Source organism: Periplaneta americana, chromosome 3 (assembly GCF_040183065.1).
Source record: "Periplaneta americana isolate PAMFEO1 chromosome 3, P.americana_PAMFEO1_priV1, whole genome shotgun sequence".
NCBI classification, from domain to species: domain Eukaryota; kingdom Metazoa; phylum Arthropoda; class Insecta; order Blattodea; family Blattidae; genus Periplaneta; species Periplaneta americana.
Window position 1 is genome coordinate 154,460,813 of NC_091119.1, and position 21,979 is coordinate 154,482,791.

Genomic DNA, 21,979 nt, shown 5'->3' on the forward strand with positions numbered 1-21,979 from the left:
GTGGCAATAGCATTATGAAATGTAACACCTGAAAGTTTTGCAAGTTGTAAAATATGCAAACTGTAAGGACAAAATAAGTTACGTTGCACAATCACAGTGAAATAAATGGTCAAAGAATCTAAAGCAATAAAAGCACAAAATTAGGACTTTTATGCAATTTCACGACTATTCAGTTTCTTTATCAAGTAGTGAAAGACAGCACTGTTTAAAATTTATTTTATAAGCATCCAAATAAGATCAACTTTTCTTCTCTCGATTGCACACGAAATGCATTCTTTACAATCTCAACAATAAGGACGGCTGGGTTTATTTATAAATTGTACATATGTATGCAATAAAATTAATTATATACAAATTTACATGAAACAATTATGCATAAACTCTAATCATTCCTAATATTTTCCTACTTAAGAAAACCTATATTTAAAATTGATATGGATGTTAAAATATATTATGCTTTGCTTCGATGGCTCACTCATGCATAGTAGATTGATTTAAACATAGAAGAAAATCCTTGAATAATAAGGAGCTCTCCACTAACTTTCCTGCTTAAAGTGGGTCAAAACTTAGAAAATTCGCAATGAAAGCAAAGTCATTAAAATATATAGCTGCCGCATATACAGGATATACATCCTGGGAAAATGACACTGCACTGGCCCATAGTCGAGTTCCACATCCTTTCCTACTATCCTACCTTGACATTAAAATCCATAATCTTAGGATCGTCCAAGAACACACCGGCACACACGCAGCAGTCAGAACAGAGTTCTTTCTCCATTTCTGTATTTCACTATTTCTTCTTTTCTTTCTCCCTTCATTTCTTAATTTCTCTACTTCTTCTTTTCCTTTTTGGTATTTCCTTCCTTTCTTGATCTCTTGACTGTTCTATTTCTTCTTTTCTCTTTTCCTTCTTTCTCCACTTCATATCTTTTTTACTCTTTCCTTTCCTTCTCCATTTCTTCATTGTTCTATTTCTTCTTTCTCTTTTCATTTTCCTTTCTTTCTCAATTTCTTGATTTCTCTACTTTTCTTCTTTTCTTTTTAATTCTTCTTCCTTTCTCTATTTCTTTTCTTTTTAATTTCTCCTTTCTTGCTGCATTTATTCACTTCTCTTTTTTCATTTCTCCTTTCTATCTACATTTCCTGATTTCTCTATTTCTTTTTTTCTTTTTTGGCGTTTTCCTTCTTATTTGGAGATTCCTTTCTTTCTCCATTTCTTAATTACCCTACTTCTTCTTTCCTCTTTTCATTTTTGCTTTCTTTCTACATTTCTTGATTTCTATTCCATTTATTTATGCATTATTTTTCCATTTTTCTTTTCTTCCTCCATATTTTATTTTTTTATTTCTGCTTCTGCCTTTTTACTTTACCTTTCTTTCTCCATTTCTTAATTTCTCTATTTATGGGATAGTTGAAAGACAAAGTCTTTTGCACGAATCCACACAAATTAGAGGAACTCCAGGCTAATACTGAGCATGAAATAAGAATTTCTGTTAATGAAGTTAGACAAGTAAGTGACAACATATTCTCGCGATATCAAGCTTGTATACAAGTGGAAAGACGACACTTTCAACATCTTCTGTAAGGTAGATTTCAATAATCTATTTTTCTACTTTTCCCATTGCAGGCAGCATTTTACCGGCTGATGCTTAACTTGTCTCCCAGGAGTCATATCCCATCCTGTGGTAGCCATATACAGTATATTAAGGATCTGTGTATATATTACACTGGTACCTAACATTTCTCTTAGCAGAATAGTTTTCTATCAATACTAATTTCACCATCTCATTTGTCACTTTATTCTACACAATACAAAAAATCACGAAGAAAATAATCTCCTAAATCATGAAGTTATTCCCATAATGTAAAGAAATAGACTCATTCATTATTTTACAAAAATATACAGAGTGTTTCAAAAGTCATATAAAAATTTAGGTATGAGAAGTAAAAACGAAAAGAAGCAAAAAAGTTCCAGTAAACAAGGGTCCGCAAATTAACAATTTACGAGATAATGTTTTTTTTTTTTTTCTGGTTGGGGCTGCCAGTGAACCAAGCGCCTGGATACTACAGTAAAGCGGCAACATTCATGCTTCGTATGTATGCCACACTCCCCCCATTCCATTTCCTTCTAAGTGTGAGACGATATCTAAACAGATGATATGGTGAATGGTGAATAGGTAGAGGAGGACCTGTACCTAGATCACCGGATTTAAATCCTTTGAACTTTTATGTATGGGGTTATGCACAAAGCCTAGTTTACACAGCAGACCACCACACCTGAAGAATTGCAGCATCGGATTGTAGATACCTTCCAGAAAATGAAGAATGACCGAGGATTGCTTGAGTGCATTCTTGGGTCTTAGATGCATTCAAATGCATGGTCAGCATTTTGAACACCTGCTGTAAAATTCTTCAGTTAACATGTTCATAGTGTACTGTACCTTGTTTTTCCACAAACTTCACTATTTAAACAAAAATGTTTCTTTTTTGTATGTTCAATCATATTTCTGTGATGTTGCAGCCAAAATTATGAATTTTACTGTCTCTTGATTGATAAATTATAAAAATTGTTACTGCTTTTGTTAGAATTAGTACTTGGTATTCAGGGGCTCCAACCAGAACAAAATGGCATTATCTCATAAACGGATCATTTGCGGACCTATGTTTACTGGAACTTTTTTGCTTTCTTCGTTTTACTTCTCATCCCTACAGTTTTAGCATCACTTTTGAAATACCCTGCATATCTTATAAAACATTTCAAGATAATTAATAGAAATTAAATCAGTCCAATCATCATCATCATCGGCGCTACAGCTCAATTTGAGCCTCGGCCTCCCTTAGAACTCTTTTCCATGTATCTCTGTCCCTGGCAACCAACCACCATCCTTTAATTCCCACTTTCTTTAAATCCTCCAACACTCCATCTATCCATCGCAGTCTTGGTCGTCCTACACTCCTTTTTCCTTCAAATTTATTCCCCATAACTTTCTTGGGTATCTCATGATCTGCCATCCTTTGCACATGTCCTGCCCATCGTAATCTTGATATTTTAACAACTGTAACCACATCAGGGGACTTATATAGTTGGTAAAGTTCAAAGTTGTATCTTATTCGCCATTCTCCATTATCACATATTGGGCCATATATCTTCCTTAAAATTTTAGTTTCAAAGGATCTCAATCTTGACATATTAGTCTTTGAAAGGGTCCAAGTTTCACTGCCATATGTTAATACAGGTTTTACCAGAACGTTATAAATATTGCATTTTGTTTCCCTTGTAAGGAGTCTTGACTTAAAGTGCCTCAATAATCCAAAATATGCTTTATTAGCACTTTGAATTCTTCTATCAATTTCTTCACTAATATCATTGGTGTCACTGATTGGTGAGCCCAGATATACAAAACTAGAGACCCTCTGAAATTTATATTGATTAATTTTTAGATGGGTTGTTATCACGTCTCTTTTTTGTTTTTTGCATCCAACAATCATGTACTTGATCTTCTGTTCGTTAATTTTCAGCCCCATTTTTTGGGCTGCTGTTTCTAAAGCAGTAAATGTTCTCTTAACATTCTCCTCAGATCGACCAATGACATCTATATCATCAGCATAAGCCAATATTTGGGATGATTTGTAGAGTATTGTACTTCTAGTTTGTATATCTGCATCTCTTATCACTTTTTCAAGGGCAATATTAAATAAAAGACAAGCTAGTGAGTCGCCCTGTCTTAGACCCTTAGTTGTTTGAAATAAATCTGATAGTTCAGATTGGATCTTTATTTGACACTGACTGTCATCCATACATGCTTTAACTAGTCTCACCAGCTTCTTCGGAATGTTCAGCTCTACCATCGCATTATAGACTAGTGACACTGTCATATGCCATTGAAAAATCAACAAACAAGGGTTTTAATATTTTGTTCATATGTTTTCTCAATAATTTGTCTTAAAATAAAAATTTGATCAACTGTCGATTTTCCGCTTCTGAAGCCAGCTTGATAATTTCCTATGGCCCTTTCTGTGTATGGTAATAGCCTGTTGTGTAAGATTCTGGAGAATATCTTATAAGTGGTGTTTAATAACGTTATTCCTCTATAATTAGAGCAAATCATCTGGTCTCCCTTCTTGTGTAATGGGCATATAACTCCAACTCTCCAATCATCAGGGATCATTTCTTGTGTCCATATGTCCTTAATTAATTTCTGTATATCTTGTGTTAATTCATTAATACTACTCTGAAGGAGTTCTAACTGGATACTATCCATTCCTGGCGCTTTGTTTTTCTTTAATCTACTTATTATATCTCTTCTCTCTTCTTCGGTGGTTTCATCAATAGCATCGTGATCATCATTCCTATAATCAATATTATTTATGATACATTGTAGGTCATTATTTTCCTTGTTTAAAAGTTCCTTAAAATGTTCGGTCCATCGTTTTAGAATTTCATTCCTTTTTGTTAAAATCATCCTTTCATTATCCTTACACATAGTAATTCTAGGTTTAAAGTTTTTCCTATCGGAGTTGACAATTTTATAAAAATGCTTACTATTGTTAGTACTTCTAAAGTCTTCTAGGTTTTCCATATGCTGATTTTCATATATCCTCTTCTTTGTCCTATGAACTCTTTTCTCCTCTCTCCTTTTAATTCTATATTCTTCTTTAGATTGTCTTGTACATCCTCTGTGTAACATTACGGTATAAGCTGTATTCTTGTCTTGTGTAACCAATTCGTATTCCTCATCAAACCAGTGATTTCTTTCTGGTTTATCAATTTCTCCTACAGCTGTTTTAGTGATTACATTCTTAATATCATTCCACTGTTCATTTATTGTCTTATTATTTGCTATCGTGTCATTCTTCCTATTTCTTGCCCCTGCATTTGTTGCTTATAAATCAGTCCAATACTTAGAAAAATTTATGTACACACAGACAGAAAGTATGCCCAAAACTACTTTTTTCCTTTAGCATAGCTGCCCAAAAAGTGAAAACCTGGATTTCCCCCCCCCCCCCCCCTGCAGCATCAGAGAATATTCTATCTTTATAATTCGTATAAGAAAGCAAAAAACAAATTAAAAAATAAAGGATATGACAGAGAAAGAGATTATAATAATACCACTCATCACCAGTGGCAAACTTCTCGATTTCTCTTTAGTGTATTACCTCCTTACCATTGTGTTTACCTCACTTTTGTGATATCTTGTGAACAGGTTCAGATTTCAAAATGAAGCAGTATGAAAGTATGGCTTGTTATACTTTCTTCAGAAGAAATCTAAACCCTTGCAGATATCGATCAAATACACCACAAACACAATGCAAGATTATTTCCTTGCAAGGGTACATGAGGTACTGAAATTACTGCTTTCTTCACACGACCCCACCTTTGCAATGAATAAAAACACTGTATTCACTTTTGGATAATTTTCCGTGTTTTATCACATATTTTTATAATTTAGAATAGAACAGAACAGTACCTACTCCAGTGGCTTCGTCAGTATATGCATCTGGCTAAACACTAAGTTTCCACTCAATGCCTTTACTATCAAAATGTTCAATTATGTGTATTTTTCCCCCCTCCCATAAACTGTTGCTCCGAACCATAAGGCATAAATCCAGAAGTAAATTCAGTATAAAACGTCTTCATTGCAAACATGATTCTCCACTTGAAATTCCTGTCCTCTTGTGCAGCAAAATAAATACAGTTTTTTATAACATTTGTTACCAATATATTGACAATTCAGTGAAGATAATCAAGTCCTGCATTTAATCTCCAATAGATACATTTCCTCGTAATTATCTCATTGCCAGTAGTTTAAATAACAGTACAGCCAATTCGTTTGCAAGTTAATCAGAGTCAAACAGTTATATTTCTTATTATGTTACTACTCAAATGACCTACAATTTTATCAATAACATTCCTTTATTGGGATGAATACTGGAATTTAATTGCAGGTATCGAATCTCAGTTTCAAGTACTGTACTATGAAAGAACAAATCTGTCAACGGCACATTTAAAAATATCCGTTAATTCAAATAAATAACACATGGTTTTAGAAACGTACTTGAAAGAGGAGTCCAACAATAGTATAATCCATCCCAGTCGAAATTATGCTAAATGTCAAAATTATGCTTTCACGATATAGTGTACATTATGGATATAGCAAAGCAAATGTTAACTTACAGTTCAAAGGAAAGCACAGCCAAGGGAGATCCCAAGATGGATTGATCAAAAAACTTAAAAATCTGAAACAATCATGCCTAATATTGCTTTTGATGCTGCTGTTGATGGTGGTACCTAGTGTGTCGATAGTACAAAAAGTCCTATTTATCATTATAAAGAACAGAATATAATACACACTGTATATAGTATATTGTGAAAGAAAAATCTATTGTACTTTTAGCTTCATTGCACGTGAAATAGTGTTAAATAATTGTTGCACTCACTTCAATTCAGTTCTTGTAATTAGTACAGTAGGCATTGTATCCGTTGTCTTGCTCATTAATGTAGGTAACGAAAATAAATTTGGAAAAATTTTCAGATGTGGTTTGGCGTTTCTTGTTCTTGAAATAGAACATTCACATGATCTAACAGGCTTAATCTGATGTGTATCGAGATTCTGTTCACATACAATAAACCTATGAATATCTTTCAAAAGTCAACTCTGTGTGTGTGTGTGTGTGTGTGTGTGTGTGTGTGTGTGTGTGTGTGTGTGTGTGTGTTTGTTTGTTTTGTGTGAGTGCATGTATATATATTGGCATATGAACAAGGACAATTTAATTCCACATCTACACATATTTGGAATAATTATTTGGATCCAGACATATGTATATCATCCTTCATCAAAACACACTCCCTGGTTACTTTATGTACCGGTACATCCTTTGCTGCATTCATGGTGACCAAACATCCTGCTTGGAATGACAATGTTGTTATCGCCATTCATAAGCTAGTCCGAAAATCATGTTTTATTTTAATTTGAAATTAATTTCAAACGCAATTCAAACTACCATTGTTCTATGAACATGATACGTCACTAACCAACCCAAAAAAATAAATAAAAATAATGCTCCGACTTTCGAAATATGTATCTGAGAGCGTAAGTCCCCTCCTTCCCACTCCTGTGAGTTACTTTTACTCGTTATTTTGTGTTCATTGAATAAATTATAACTAGTGTTCCTGAATTCATAGACATGCGCAGATCATTATTGGACCTCACAAAGGTGAATGCAGAACTGCATGCATAGTATCCTTCACATGACATAATTAGGAACATTAAATGCAGATGTTTGAGATGGACAGGGCATGTAGCACATATGGGCGAATCCAGAAATGCATATAGTGTGTTAGTTTGGAGGACAGAAGGGAAAAGACCTTTAGGGAGTCCGAGACGTAGATGAGAGGATAATACTAAAATGTATTTGAGGGAGGTGGCATATGATGATAGAGACTGGATTAATCTTGCACAGGATAGGGATTGATGGTAGGCTTATGTGAGGGCGGCAATGAACCTCCAGGTTCCTTAAAAGCCATAAGTAACTAACATTCTAAATATGATGATCTCTTATTTTTAGAAGAGTGGAAGATCACGCTTATCAGAAAGAAGTGAACAATATTACCATTGGAAAGATGATTGTCATCCATTAACATTCTTCTCATGATGGAGGAACAGTTATGATGCACTGTTTGCCATTAACACAAATTGTTTTTTTTCTAATACCCAACAAAATATAAGAAATACAGAATCCACATAAAATGTGAAAAATTCAACAATATGCTATGTCAGTATGGATTTTCAGAACAATATCACACAAAACGAGCTTATTTTAAATGATGTAAAGTACCGGTAATGGAAGATTTCAATTACCCATTGCTAACTAACTGGAGTATAACTGTATGAGATGAAACAGAATAAACGTTAAGAACACTGCATGTCACAGACAGGAAGACAAGGCACACACATGGTGAAATGGCCATTCATAAAAGGAAGAGTGACTAAGTAAATAATGTTGTCTTTTCTGCTATTAATGATGTAAACATTAAGTAACCACAAAATACTTACCATATCCAATTATTTCCGTTCCTAGAATAAATTGTCTTTTTGCTCATTCTCTTAATAAGTATATTACACCAAATATAAATTATTACCCTTACCTCACACTGCCCGCAGTAATGAGATGCTTCATTCTTTCCTCGTCCGTGGAAACGTACTTCAACTCCCTTTGACTTGACGAACTCCAGAATGAGAGAACACTGACGTAAAGTTCGTAGTAGGCAATTCCTACAGGATAAAAGTAATATTTCATACACCCATACTTAATGAACTTGTTCGTTATTTCTATCACAGTATTGCTAATGTATAAAATTTAAAAGCAGAATTCAGTAGAGAAATTACAAAATTATTAATAAACCGGAGCATCATAAGTGATCTATTACTGTACTACATTTCTACTACTACTGTATTTCTTGGCTCAATGGCCCAAAATATCTTGAAAACGTAAGTGTATAATAACAAAATATGGTAATAAGTTATGAAAAGTAAAATATCCAATTAAAGAGCGAAGGAGATTTTAAATTGAATTTTTTCAATTATAAATGCATTAATAAGATATGTGATATTTCAAAGACAGAATCTGCATTCATCTTCAGATGAAAAAGTGGGAAAATTGAAAACTAAGCTCACTCACTAAGGTCATACAAATATTAATAGTTGAAGGTTTGTGAAGTGAATTCAATCTTATAAGTTAGAAAGATTTCTTTCTCTCTCTATCTTCTGCTATGACTGGAAGAAGAATTTAATTTCAAACTCTGAAATGTAATGTTATCTAAAATTCATCAGTAATGGAAGGAGTCCAATTAAAACATCATCTCCTGAAAAGTAAAAAGTACATTGGGAGGCTTCTCTAAACAAAGTAGTATATAATCAATTACCTATAAAAATGTTATATAACCAATTCCCATATCCTAAATGACTTTCAAATCCCAATGCACAAAACAGGATAAAGGCATAACGGAATACCTTTTTTAATACGACTGTTCTTCCTAAAAAATATCTTAACATTAAGAATTGAATTACACAGAGTATGCACTTTATTAACCTACATAGTTCAGTAATTTCACGAAGACAGACTCTGAAAATGGAGGGAGCTAATAGCTGACCTGAAAACTGACATCTTGTCAATTTTTCGATTTATTTTCATTTGAGTAGTGTGATAGCAGAATTCTCTATGTTTTATAGAACTGTCTGCATTTCTCAAAAGTTTAGTGCATAAAACTCATGCCTATATAATTTTTTTTATTTATTTAATCAGACAGGATTAAAGCCACAGGCTTTCTCTTCCATCTACCAGATAGCACGTATAAATACAAACAGTGACAAAAATAGTACAAAATTACATTGAAGTCCAATAGAGGATCAACAGGGTCAAAGAAAACTATAGAACACTTATTAAGCTAATAAAAGAAAAGGAAATTGAAAGAACTGTAGTAGCAAAGATTAAGATGATGATGATGATGATGATGATAATAAATACATTACATATTAAGGGTAAAACTGACAACAGCATAGTTACAATATTATATATTTTGGGTTAAGCCGAAGTTGATGTACAATGAAAGAGTATGATGGCGCAGAATATCTGCATGGAAATATCATATGTACTTCGGTACATTAAAATAATATATACGAAGTTGATGTGTTTAAAAATCAATTCCATGAACGAGAATGTGATTCTTTAATTTAAATTTGAATTTTGATATTGTCTGACAGTCCCTAACATGGTCTGGGAGAGAATTCCAGAAGTGTGGAATCAATATGCTGAAAGATGATGAGTAAAACGATGTTCTGTGCAAAGGAATAGAGAGAAGGTACATGTTCCGGGTTCGAGGTAGTGGAAAGTAAATAAAACGAGATGCTAGGTAAGAGGGTGTGGATGTTACTTTAAGAAAAATACTCACTTGATGAGTTCAAACAGCTTTGGGTCTGCTACTTTAATGTTACGAGCAAGATTCCACGAAAGATGAACCATGGGCACTATGCTTTTGAAACTCTGCAGCTTGTTCCATTCATAGCGCTCAATTGCAAGTTGATACTGGCGTGCAGTCAGGGGTCCCACATTCCATGCGATATTGTTACACCAACCAACTGCTTGTACCCAATGTACACACCCTGCAAAGAAAAGTAACAAAAGTGTATTTGTTTATACAAATCTCTGAAGGAAAAACAGCATTTTATGAATTGCAATATGTCCTACCTCGTGTAAAAAGAGTTTCACAACGCATATTTCAGTAACTGTATGGAATGACAGAATTAATTTGTCATTGTTGTAACCCACCTCGAGTTGGAACTACACTCGATAGCAAAACTCGGTTTTGTACTCCAGCTTTGAAGGCTGGAGAGATCATCTTACTAACCACATGTTACCCCATACTGGCTAAATGATCGTTCACTTATGCTGAGGCATCAGTAGTAAGCTGGTTGTTATTGCCCCTCCATCGGCTATAATGCCACGGATTTATTAATTATTTTATTCAGAGTTGATGAGATGACAGAAGGATAACAATGCATCAGATGAAACAGTCCTGTTTTGACATTTTCAAATGCAGAGGCTACTCAACATTGGCGAGGAATAAACAAATTTTGCCTGCAGTCTGCTCTTTTATATGTGCCTTAAATCTACATCATGGGACCCACATCTTTACTTTCCCCCAAATGAAGCTATGTTAAGGACTTTATCATGCTTTAAAATCATTGCCCTCAGCCAGTTGTGAACCTGCAAATCTCAGGTCCAACTGAGTGAAATACTAGGCAATACCTGATCTACAGCTGCTTCTGCTAGTAATCTTTCCCTTCAGTTTTCTCAGTCACTTAAATAACTGAATTAGAGCTATGCCCTTTTATCAATAATTCAAGCACCACAGAACCTCTTTACACTGAGTAGAAAATGATACTAAACATATACACACCTGCATTCACCCACACAAGATCACCAGGTCGTTGAAGAAACCTATATACAGGGATGTTCTCCTCGTAGAGGTCCTCTAGTGAAGGCCACCATGACCCATGCAAATAATTTATGTTGTTCCTTTCGCATAGACTGTAAACGACACCCCAATATGCATCTGGAACTGCAAACCACTCACAGTCGCCTGGTCCTATATTTATATTTATGGAGCAGAAATTGTTGTTTTCCTGATGACCAGGTGTTCTGCTTCCAGGCACCTAACACAGGAATACTACAGTTAAGCAGTGGCAGCCAAAAGTATATGTAACCCAACACTATGCAAAAAAATATATATATATATATATATTATTTTCGGATAAGTCGAGTTACTGTATGAAATATAACCGTAAGTAAAAATAAGTGCGTTTTTACATGTTCTCATATGAACAACTATGTGTATGGACACTAACTGTATATTTTAACAATAATAATTAAGTTCCTCGTGTTCTCCCTTTGTAGATTTGTTTCAGATCTTTCACATAGGCTTACTTTGAAGTATGATTGCTGATAATAAAATAATGGAGGTAGAGAAAGAAGAGGGAGGGGAGGGAGAGAGGGAAAAAGATACAAAGAGGGAGAGTGTGAGTAACTTTTCATTTTCCAGATTAATAGCATTTCCATCTATACAACATAACTAGAGACCACAGAATTTCGCATTAATTTCGAAAAAAGAAATCGTGATAAAAATATATTTCGCGTTTTATCGCTAATTAGTTGCAAGATTATCTCATAATTTCGTATAAATTGGAAAGGGATTTTTATTTGAAAAAATAACGTTATATTACGTACACAGTCTACTATATACAGTCGCGAAGCTTGAGGTGTTTTTTTGCAAATCTTGTGATAAAGCGCTCCAAGCGGTTAGCAACTAGAAACAATAGACTGTCCATGGTCGACTTTGGACTGTGTCGTATTTCTATCGAGTGCTAGCTCATTGCGTATTTCACACTGATGCTTGTGAAATGTTCGTTATTGGTTATAATGAAAATGTTAATGGCTAAAATATAATAATTGGAATAATAATATGGACAAGGAGGAGACGTTTGTAGTGCTATAAATTGTAGCAACAGTAAGAGAAAGAGGCCAGAGTTATCATTTGTCCGATTTCCGAAAGATTCAGAAAGGTTCCTGGGTTTCCACAAGAATGCTGTGCAGAAACAAAACTGTTAATTTGAAGTTCTTTGTGACTGTTAGAATGCATTATATCCTTAAATTTCACAATGAAATATTTCAGTCTAACCGAAAGGACATTAGATACCAGTTAAAGTTCTGTCACTTAGGCTGCTAAATTTCCAGAGAAATAAAGGTTAGGTCTACCTTTGTTTTTCAGAGGATATATTTTTAATTGTAGCTATTAATTTTGTTATTATTTTTATGTGTTATTTTACTAAAGACGTAGAAAAATTAAGTTTGTTTAAATGAAATTTATTGATCACGTTTTATTTTCAATTCTGGTGGGATTATTATTGCTTAGGCCTACTTTTTTCTTCAAAGGATATGTTTTTAATTATAGCTGTTAATTTTGTTGTTATTTTTATTTGTTGCTTTACTAGAGACGTAGAAAAAGTCTGTTACAATAACATTTATTGATCACGTTTTATTTCCAATTCTGGTGTGATTATTATTGCTTAACCTCATCCCACTTTGTTAACTATGTAAGCCTACACTACAAGTACCGGTACACGTAAGTTACTCCATTAATTCATATTTCCATTATTATTGTTGTTGTAAAGAGAAATGCAAATTAATATTTATTGGTTTCATAGTTAATTATCGCTATAATCTTGAATGAGTGAAGCTATTATAGCAAATTTCAGTTCGTTTTACACAAACAAAAATTATATTAACTTATTTCTTGCAGGTATCTTCGAGTTTATGGTGGAATTTAATATACTTCATTAAAATAATAAATTAACTTTATGCATTTAATATTTAAATAATGGAAGGAAGGTGTTAATTTTTCCAAAAGAACATGACAACGAAAGTGTAACATATTTTGTCGGCTGCTAGGAGAGAGATCTGCGATGATGAGGCGATAGTAGCGATCCTAGTAGTGGGCAACTACCCATGTTTGCATTTTTACTACATATTGAGCTTTGCGACTGTATATAGTAGACTGTGTTACGTATTTGGAGTCAAAATAATGAAAAATAAAGGTTTCATTGGTGCTTTTCTTTTAGGAGTTACACTTTTTTCCTTTAAGGCGCACATGCTCTTTATTTTATAAACAATGTTTATACACTGTGTCTCGTTTCTCCCAATCTACTTGCACATTACAAAATTTACACATAAAGACATTAGCAAATACTTTAGCTCTGGACGTTCGACTCATCTTTACAACTGAATACTGGAAAAATTTCCGATAATAGCAACACCTTACTATAACACCAGCAAACAAAAACAACCTTTCAGATGGACAGTACCCTTTTCCCCTCTGCCAAGTGTCAATGACTGGATTTGGAAGTAGGGGTGATCTCTTAATCTCCTTTGGACTGTGTCTCTTTTCAATTCTAGCTTTCAGCTTGTAATAAGAGTGGATCTTATGTTCACAAATTAAAGGTGTTTAAACAGTGCATCAAACGTTCAAAAAAGTAATGAAATGCAAACATTTAATAAACTTCATTTTTTTTCCGCCAAAATAATTTATTTTGCTCTAAAATACATCTATCACGAAAATTAGCGATAAACATATTGCCATTTTCGCTACTGTTCCAGATGCAACTAGCTTTTTAATCAACGATTTGTCGCTTTTATCGCTAATGCGAAAATCTGTGGTCATTAAACATAACCCACTCTACACCTTTGTTGAAAATTTACTGCCCAGACAGCTTACCAAATAGTTTTACACTGAAATCAGTACACTTAATCCACTTGAGATCACAATCGAATCGTCTTATTAAAATTCAAGCTCAAAACATTTCATGGCAGTATGTGAGTAATGGCACTTAAGTAACTTATATTACCTTCATATAAAGTTGTACTGTATTCATGCCTAGGATGACATGTCCAACATGAGACAACATGTTGCATGCTGATACAACACGGGCAAATGATGGAAGCTTCATAAGTTCCTGCAGTTGAGGTCGCCACTTGCGCTCATCAGAGAGATCCACATTGGTTCCAAATCTGAGCATCTTGGGTCCTGACTTTCCTGTTCCAGCAGCACCACCGCCTCCACCAGAATTACCCTTGCTCTTCCGACGGACAACATTACCAGTAGAATCCTTCGAATCCGAGTCTGATAAATTACTATTATGGATTCCAGCTGCTTTCTCTCGCTCCTCCTATTCATCAGAATGTGAACATCTTTATTAAGTATCTGATCCTTCATAAGTGTATTAAAGTGCAATATGGAATGAAACTGTGTGTCCAAAACACAATTACTAAAATTACCCTTAGCTTGGTATAATTTATGTGGAACTGTAGGTACTTGTTAGTGTATATTGTGTTATATTATTTTATCAAGTTTGTACTTTTACTGTGTCTACAAAACGTAAATGTGTGCTTATAACTGTCAAACAAAAAATTTAAGATGTGTGATGAGTAGAAAATGGCGCAGATTACAGAATATCGCAGAAGATTATGGAATTGGTAACTCAACCTGCTCAGATTAGTTAAGATTCAAATCAAAGCTTCTAGAGCATTCCTCTAAAATACCAAACTGCAGAACTATGAAAGAAGCTCAGTTCGAAAAGTTGTTGTTGCTGTTTTCTAATGCCAGGCGTTTGACAATAAAGTCATTTGACCTCTTGCACTCCAATATTTTTCAAAGATATTATCATGGCCAGCCACTGAAGCACAGATTTTGAGGTGTTCCGAATCCATTTCTTGGTTTGAGTTGCACAATGGGCAGTTAGGGGACTGATATATTCCAATTCTATGCAGGTGTTTGGCCAAACAATCGAAAAGTTAACAAAGCTGTATTTCTCTGATTTACCCAACAACCTGCAAAAATGCCATTATCCGGACCAACAATGATTTAAAAAAATGCTAATTATTAGTAGAGATGTTGGAGGAAGATGGAAAAAATTTCAATGCTAGTTCTAGCTGGTTGGATAGATTTAAAGATAAATATGGCGTACGTCAGCTATATCTAAGTGAAGGGAGTATGTGTATTATAATAAAGTGCATGCCTTTGTTTTCAGTGTTATATTAATACTGTTCCATCTTTCTTTCACTTCCGAAAATAGTACACATAAATTATTCGAAAAAACGTGTTATTTGAAGTGCCTCAGCAACATATAGTTGAGATAAACGGGATTTTATTGTATTGTATTTTATTCATTTTTAAGTAAAAGAAATTTATTTCATGGTAAAACAAATTCAAATGCTAAATAAAAAAGTGGTCTTCCAATGGATCCCACCCCACTGTGGACTGAACGGAAACGAGAAAGCGGATATGTTAGCAAAGAAAGGAACTAAAATCAACTTAAAAATAAATTTCAAGTTCCCATATGAATCAATAAAACGAGTCATAAAAAGAATAAGTAACAGTGAACAGGCAAAACATCAAAATTCAAAATAGAAAGAATTATTCAAAGATCCAAAACTAATTCCTGATCTACCTCGAAAATCTGCCGTGGCCATGTTTAGATTGATTACTGGTCATGATTGCCTCAGTAATCACCTCCATCGTATTGGAGTACTGAATTCACCTAAATGCTTACTGTGCACCAGAGAAGAGGACATGGAGATGGAGCACCTGGCTAATTGTGAAACTCTTGTGGACCTTCCATCAAAATATTGGGAAGCAAGAAGGATGATGATTGCATTGTTAAATCCGGAGCATTAGATACACACACACAATTTATTTAATGCTTGCTAAAGAGGGAACATGGTGTTTAACAGGAATGTAGTATTCGTGGAAATGCTGCAACCATTAAAACACACATAAATATATACTATGTTATCATTGTTATTGTTTAGTGCTACTGTGAAATCATATCAATAAAGAGTTTTTAATCATTATTGATTGTCTAAAGTATATATAGTACAAGTTGACAACACGAGGGAATATATTTGATATTCTTTTTTAAGGACTCTGATCTTTGTGAACATAATGATGAAATCGTATGGAGATTTTGTCATGCTTCCAATTTCTTCCGTCAAAACAATTTACTGAGATCCTACATACCACATACAATATTTAACTCCACTACATTCCCACAAATTATCAGAGATAAAAAATAAAATTTGTATTACCTTAAGACTTTCTTGAAAGGACGATGCTTGGTACTGCGCATATTTGGCAATTGTGGTATGAGATCTGTGGCTGATGCACGCCCACACTTTTCGTCCCAATTGTGGATCCCAGTTCTCATCTGATGTCTGCTGCATTTGCGTTCTCACCTCTACACTGTGATCTGGATTTGCTTCAACAAGGGTCTTTGTTGAAAACAAGCCAAGATCTATAATGTAAAATAATAATAATAATAATAATAATAATAATAATAATAATAATAATAATAATAATAATAATAATAATAATAATAAACAACATTCTGAGCTGGAAAAGATTTCACATGTGCCTGTACATTTATTTCTCCTGGAATCTTACAGAGTTTTGGATTGGTTAAAATTTATTTTGTTTCAGAGGAAGCATTGTATTGATATTTTTAATAGTGTGTTTGAGGGTTTCAATGTCATTTTGACAATATGGCAGTAATATGGATCTGCGAACTCAAACTCATTTTAAGTATTGTACACTGTATTTAAACTTCTTGATGGCTATACTTAACTTCATGAAATTACTCTCAGTTGATTCCATGTAAAATAATGTCTCCACTATTTCCTGAAGAATATTAAAATGGTAATTCAACTTACACACTTGGAAAGTCATCAGTGTCCGATACTTACCCACTCCTTTGCCATTTTTTTAGATTTGTCAACTCTTATTAGTTATTACACAATCAGAAGGAAAACTGCGTTATAAAATATAAGATATACATTAAAAAGCAATTTCATATAAAGCAATAAGGTTCCATAAAGAGAATTCTTTCACTAAAAAAAACTGACTAGTTATTGACTCACATAATGGAAAGTGATTGTGGTACAATATTAGGTACAGTTTATTTGTCAAGAGCTTAATGGCCTATTTGACTGCAAGGACAATACCTTCTTTCTCTGAAAAAGAAATAAAGTCTATTCCTCTGTCAGGTCGAGAAATGCCCTGTAAAATTATTACAGTACCAGTATATTATTTTCTTCTTCCTTAATACACTTTGCATCATATTAAGTATCTGAACTTCCAGATCAATCTCAACTCTGTATATTTCAACTTTACGAAGCTTACAATTTCCATGTTAATTGTAATTACAGTAGAACCTCGATAATCCGAACCAATTGGGACTGGGGGTAGTCCGGATTTTCAAATGTATGAAATTATTTGAACTCAAAAAAAAAAGATTGTACACTACTATAAATATAAAAAAGTTGTCCTTTTTTCATTCTGCTTAACATCCCAGTTTATGTGATTTACATACCAATGCAGATAGAGGAGAGAGCTTCATTGGATATTACTTTTCCAGTATTCTTTCATTTTCTGTGCTTCCCCGGTATTGTATGTACATTCAGTAGTATGTTCGGATTATTGAGGTTTGGATTATCGAGGTTTTTCTGTATTATTAAAGGGAAATTTGAAAATTGTACTTGTGATACATTCATGAAATTTATTTATTAGTCCTTTTCTATAGTGCTTTATGTATCTCAGAATACTTTCAATTAACAGTTATAACATAGCTACTTCGTGTTGCTCACCGAAGTATTCCAATACTAACTGATAAGTTATATTATATTATATTATATTATTATACTTTAAATAAAGAGAAAAAATTAACTTACCAAGTTTCAGGGCTGCTGCAAGACCTCTCACTACTGCTATTGGATGCTTTAGACAAAATTCTTGTAACTGTGGACTGAATGCATCCTTTTTATTTTCCAGATAAACTGAAGGTGTTGGAGGGAGAAGTTGTTCTCTTGTGAGGCGCTGCTGGGGTGCTTCTGGAGGCTGAGGAGGAGGAGCCTTATCCGAGAGTATGCTACAGTTAGGAACTCCATTTAAACCGTGACCCCTACAAGTAAACAAATCAATTAAATTATTAAACATTCAATTAGAAAAATGTGGTTTTGGAGATTGAATTGCTGGATTCTGCTCTTCTCGTGTCTTTTGGTCTACAAACATCAAATAGTGCCACTGCTATTGATTGTTAAGAAGGGCAAGGAATGTTACATCGAGCTGAGAGAGATTACTCAGATATCAATGTCAACGCAAAAGTGATCTTAAATGTCTCTATAATAATAAATGAAAAATACAAGAAGCATGAAGAAAACATGTGCAGTATCAAGTACAAGGGTAAAATATTACGGTAAATTTAATCTGTGCAACAAGCCCTTCACCTTTACATTTCACAAAAGCTTATTAAAAAATTCAGTATATACACCGTGTTTCATAAAGATTTGAGGGCTATAAAACTTTATTGCAAGTAAACTATTGAACTTACGTTAATGAAACCAGTCCAGAACGAATGAGGAACTCAAAGAGTTTTTCTGACATGGATGTTCAATGTGTCTATCACAGCTAACACGACACACATCCACATGATGGTCTAGTTCTTGCCACATTTGCATCAACATGAATTTGTCGATAGTGTTAATTGCTCCGATGATACGCTCTCTTAGATCTGTGAAATCACGCATTGGGACGAATTCCTTGTCTTTGATGCAATCACACAAAAAGAAGTCACATGGTGTGAAATATGGTGATCTTGGGGGTTACAGCATTAGGTGCTAGTCATTTTCAGATGCACGTCCTATCTAACACGTTAGAAGCACTGTGTGGGTTCTTTTCGAATTTTCTAAGAAATTCACGTTGGCTAGTAATCATAGAGCTAGTAGTGTGAAATTCCAAAATGCAGAACGATTTCTTCAAATGCATGGCAGCCATTGCACAACATTGAGGAATGCGAGCTGCAGCTTAACAGAACAATGTGAGTGACTGCCTAGTAGCAGCGGAATACGAGCTTCAACTGCAGTTGAACAAAACGAAACAACCTAGCAGCAGGAATGTGGACTCTCGTCTTAGCTAAACATATACACACAAACTGTTTGAGCTCTTCGTTCGTTCTGGACTAGTTTCGTTAACGTAAGTTCAGTATTTTACTTGCAATAAATTTTTGTAATCCCTCAAATCTTTACAAAACACAGTGTATTATCTCTTATAGGTCTCGCAAGTACGGATTACCGACGGAAGGAATGCGAATCAAACACTGCGATAAGAGTGGGTAAGAGGAAAGGTCACGAGATAATTTGAATGATATTCAAGAGTACAGTCGGAAGAGAAATGACATCGATACAATCAGTCTTGAGGTGTGATAGTTACATTACGACTTTAGTTTGTTCCATTGCATGTGAATGTGTGTCTTGTATTGCATGGTATTATTATTATTTTATTTGTAAGCATGTGTTGTGCGTTTAATTAGCTTCGAATTTTTCTCTTGCTACGTTATTTCCACAGCGATGTCCTCACTTGTTCATCTTCTTGGAAGAGACAGAGTACTTCCAACGGCTCTCACCTCTCCCCCCCCTCAGCATGCCTACATTCACACGTCAAAACAGACAGCAATGCCACCATTGGTTTTCGGTAATCGTTTCTTGCGCGAGCTATAACAGTAACTGTCAAGCAACAAGTCCTTTATCTTTACATTTCACAAAAAGCTAATTAAAAAATTCAGTAATTATTATGCCCTACAATAACTGTCATGCTGCAAATTAAAACATGAATTCCACTACTACAATACTGACAATTACTGAAGATTCAGAATGATAGTAATATTTTTTTTCAAACACACTGCATTCATTCATTTTGGTTCATTTTTAAACCAACTGATGATTATTTTCTATTCTACAACTGTAATAATCTACAATATTTATTTCACTAATTGAGGCAACTGGTAAATTTATCACAATATGATTTTAGATTTTTAAGTTTAATTAATTTCAAATGGCAATATAAAACCATGAATATGCATGCGCGGTTCATTAAAAAAATTAAGTGGCTAATTACTCACTTGCAAGACTCGAGGACAGCCTTAGCATCCATCTCGATGCTGTACTCCATCTCTGGTGGAGGCTCACAAACCTCGAGCACTGATGCCTCCATTTTGAGATCCTGCTGCAGAATTGGTGTAGTTCTGTGGATGTTCGACAACGATGTCACAGAAGGTGATGTTTCCAGCTTAGGGGTATCTACACGTCTCTCATGTACCGGGGATGACGATGCAATACTGGATGATAGCATGTTCGCTGATGTCGGCGTTCCTATCCTTTGATGATCAGATGCTTTTGGACTCGTCAGACAGCTAGTGAGAGCAGGTGATGGAGATTGCTTTATATGAACATTTTCTACTGTTGACGTGGTTGATATTGCAGAGTTTGTGATTACACTATTTGCAGTGGTATTTATGGATGTGTCCTGAAGATTTGAAGGTGAGAATGGGCCGGAACTTAACGTACTGCTAGAATTCTGATTCGCAACAGAACTTATAACACTCTGTGGTGCTGTGACTGTATCCTCTTCCTTCACATCCAAGTCTTCACTGCTTGACCCGAAGTGTTTCAACAGATCTTCAGCTAGTGAAGTAGCGATGTCTTTCTGAGAGAGTAAAGCTTGAAGTTCCTGATCACTGACAGCTAGCTCCTTTGATGAGGGCGAGCTGGGTGGGAAGGCATGATGATAGGACGTGGGTTCCTGAGGTTGTGGTGTGCTGGATGGAGGAGTGGTGTGTGGTGTGCTTGTTGACGAGATCTGCAAAAATAAAATACTTACAAGTGAGAAGTTGGTAAGACGAGAAAGGTTTTGCAATGCACAAATGTTGTTACTAAATATTCTTTCTGCTAAAGGCTCTTCAATTATCATTTCCTTCTTCATTTATTTTATGAATTAACAAAATAAAAGCACATTTAGAACCATAGGAGCATTAACCTTCATTCTACACTAGAAGACTCCGCATGTCAACAAACACAACATAAAATCCTTCTCTGCCCTGACTGTTTATTGGTTCCTATCTTCACACTGGAAAACGAGGCTTGCATTAACATACGTGGAGCAATGTCAGATGACTTGACATATCAGTATTCTAACTAACAACTTAACATAAAGAATCAAATGCATGCGGGATTTTCATAAGAATTTACTTACATTATCAAACATCCACATCAGGTAACCCACTGCTTCTAAAGGGTTTCCCCCTTATGATGTTTGAGCTCAGAACTACTGGCAAATGACTCAGACATTATAACCTATACTATCATGTATGTCACAGGACGTTAATAACATGCAATTTTAAAACAGCGCAGCACCAACACAGACACTGTATTCTACACAGCACAAGGAGCTTAAAGAAACTGACTGACCAACCACCATTCTTATCTCCTGTGTTTAGGTTATGTTGTAAGCAGTAACACAGCCATAGATAATTGTACAGCTTGCTTGACATCTTATCACGTCTCATTACCAACAGGGGTCTTTTCTCGAATCCATCTACAAATCACATTCTTTCTTGACAGATTCCTTAATTAGTTTTTAAACTGATTCACATATCTATTTTCTTTTCGTGTTTAGAAACACAGCACGTTTCCTATTGTCTTCGAAAATATATAACAAGTTGTCTTTTCAGACTGGGAATTAATTAACGTCGTGTTCTAGGTGGCATAAAGAGGTTCCCTGTTCTGCAGTGCATTTGTTTGCACGTGGAGTCTTCTTGTATGGAATGAGGATTAGTTTAAATACACTTGAATAAAGACAGTCATTCAAAAAAAGTTTCATTACATTTTAATTCATTTTATACCATGTAGAAGAATCAGGTTAAGACACAAAGGAAACTTAAGCTGAAATAATTGCAACTTCTGAAAATGTCTTTACATAAATAGTTTTTTCGAAAACTACAACAGAAATAGTAAAAATATTTTGCAAAGTAAGTGAATATTG

At 34.5% G+C, this 21,979-nt stretch overlaps 1 protein-coding gene across 4 annotated transcripts in view; it reads right to left on the reverse strand.

Moving 5' to 3' along the window:
* Utx (Utx histone demethylase) overlaps positions 1-21,979 on the reverse strand; it is a 235,512-nt gene that overhangs the window by 9,040 nt on the left and 204,493 nt on the right. For all 4 annotated transcript variants that reach the window (XM_069821998.1, XM_069821997.1, XM_069821999.1 and 1 more), the window contains 7 exons: positions 20,061-20,797; positions 17,836-18,065; positions 16,198-16,403; positions 13,959-14,279; positions 10,958-11,213; positions 9,950-10,160; positions 8,147-8,273 (listed from right to left, as the gene is read on the reverse strand). In XM_069821998.1, coding sequence (XP_069678099.1) covers positions 8,147-8,273; positions 9,950-10,160; positions 10,958-11,213; positions 13,959-14,279; positions 16,198-16,403; positions 17,836-18,065; positions 20,061-20,797 — 2,088 coding nt within the window. The remainder of the gene's footprint in view (positions 1-8,146; positions 8,274-9,949; positions 10,161-10,957; positions 11,214-13,958; positions 14,280-16,197; positions 16,404-17,835; positions 18,066-20,060; positions 20,798-21,979) is intronic.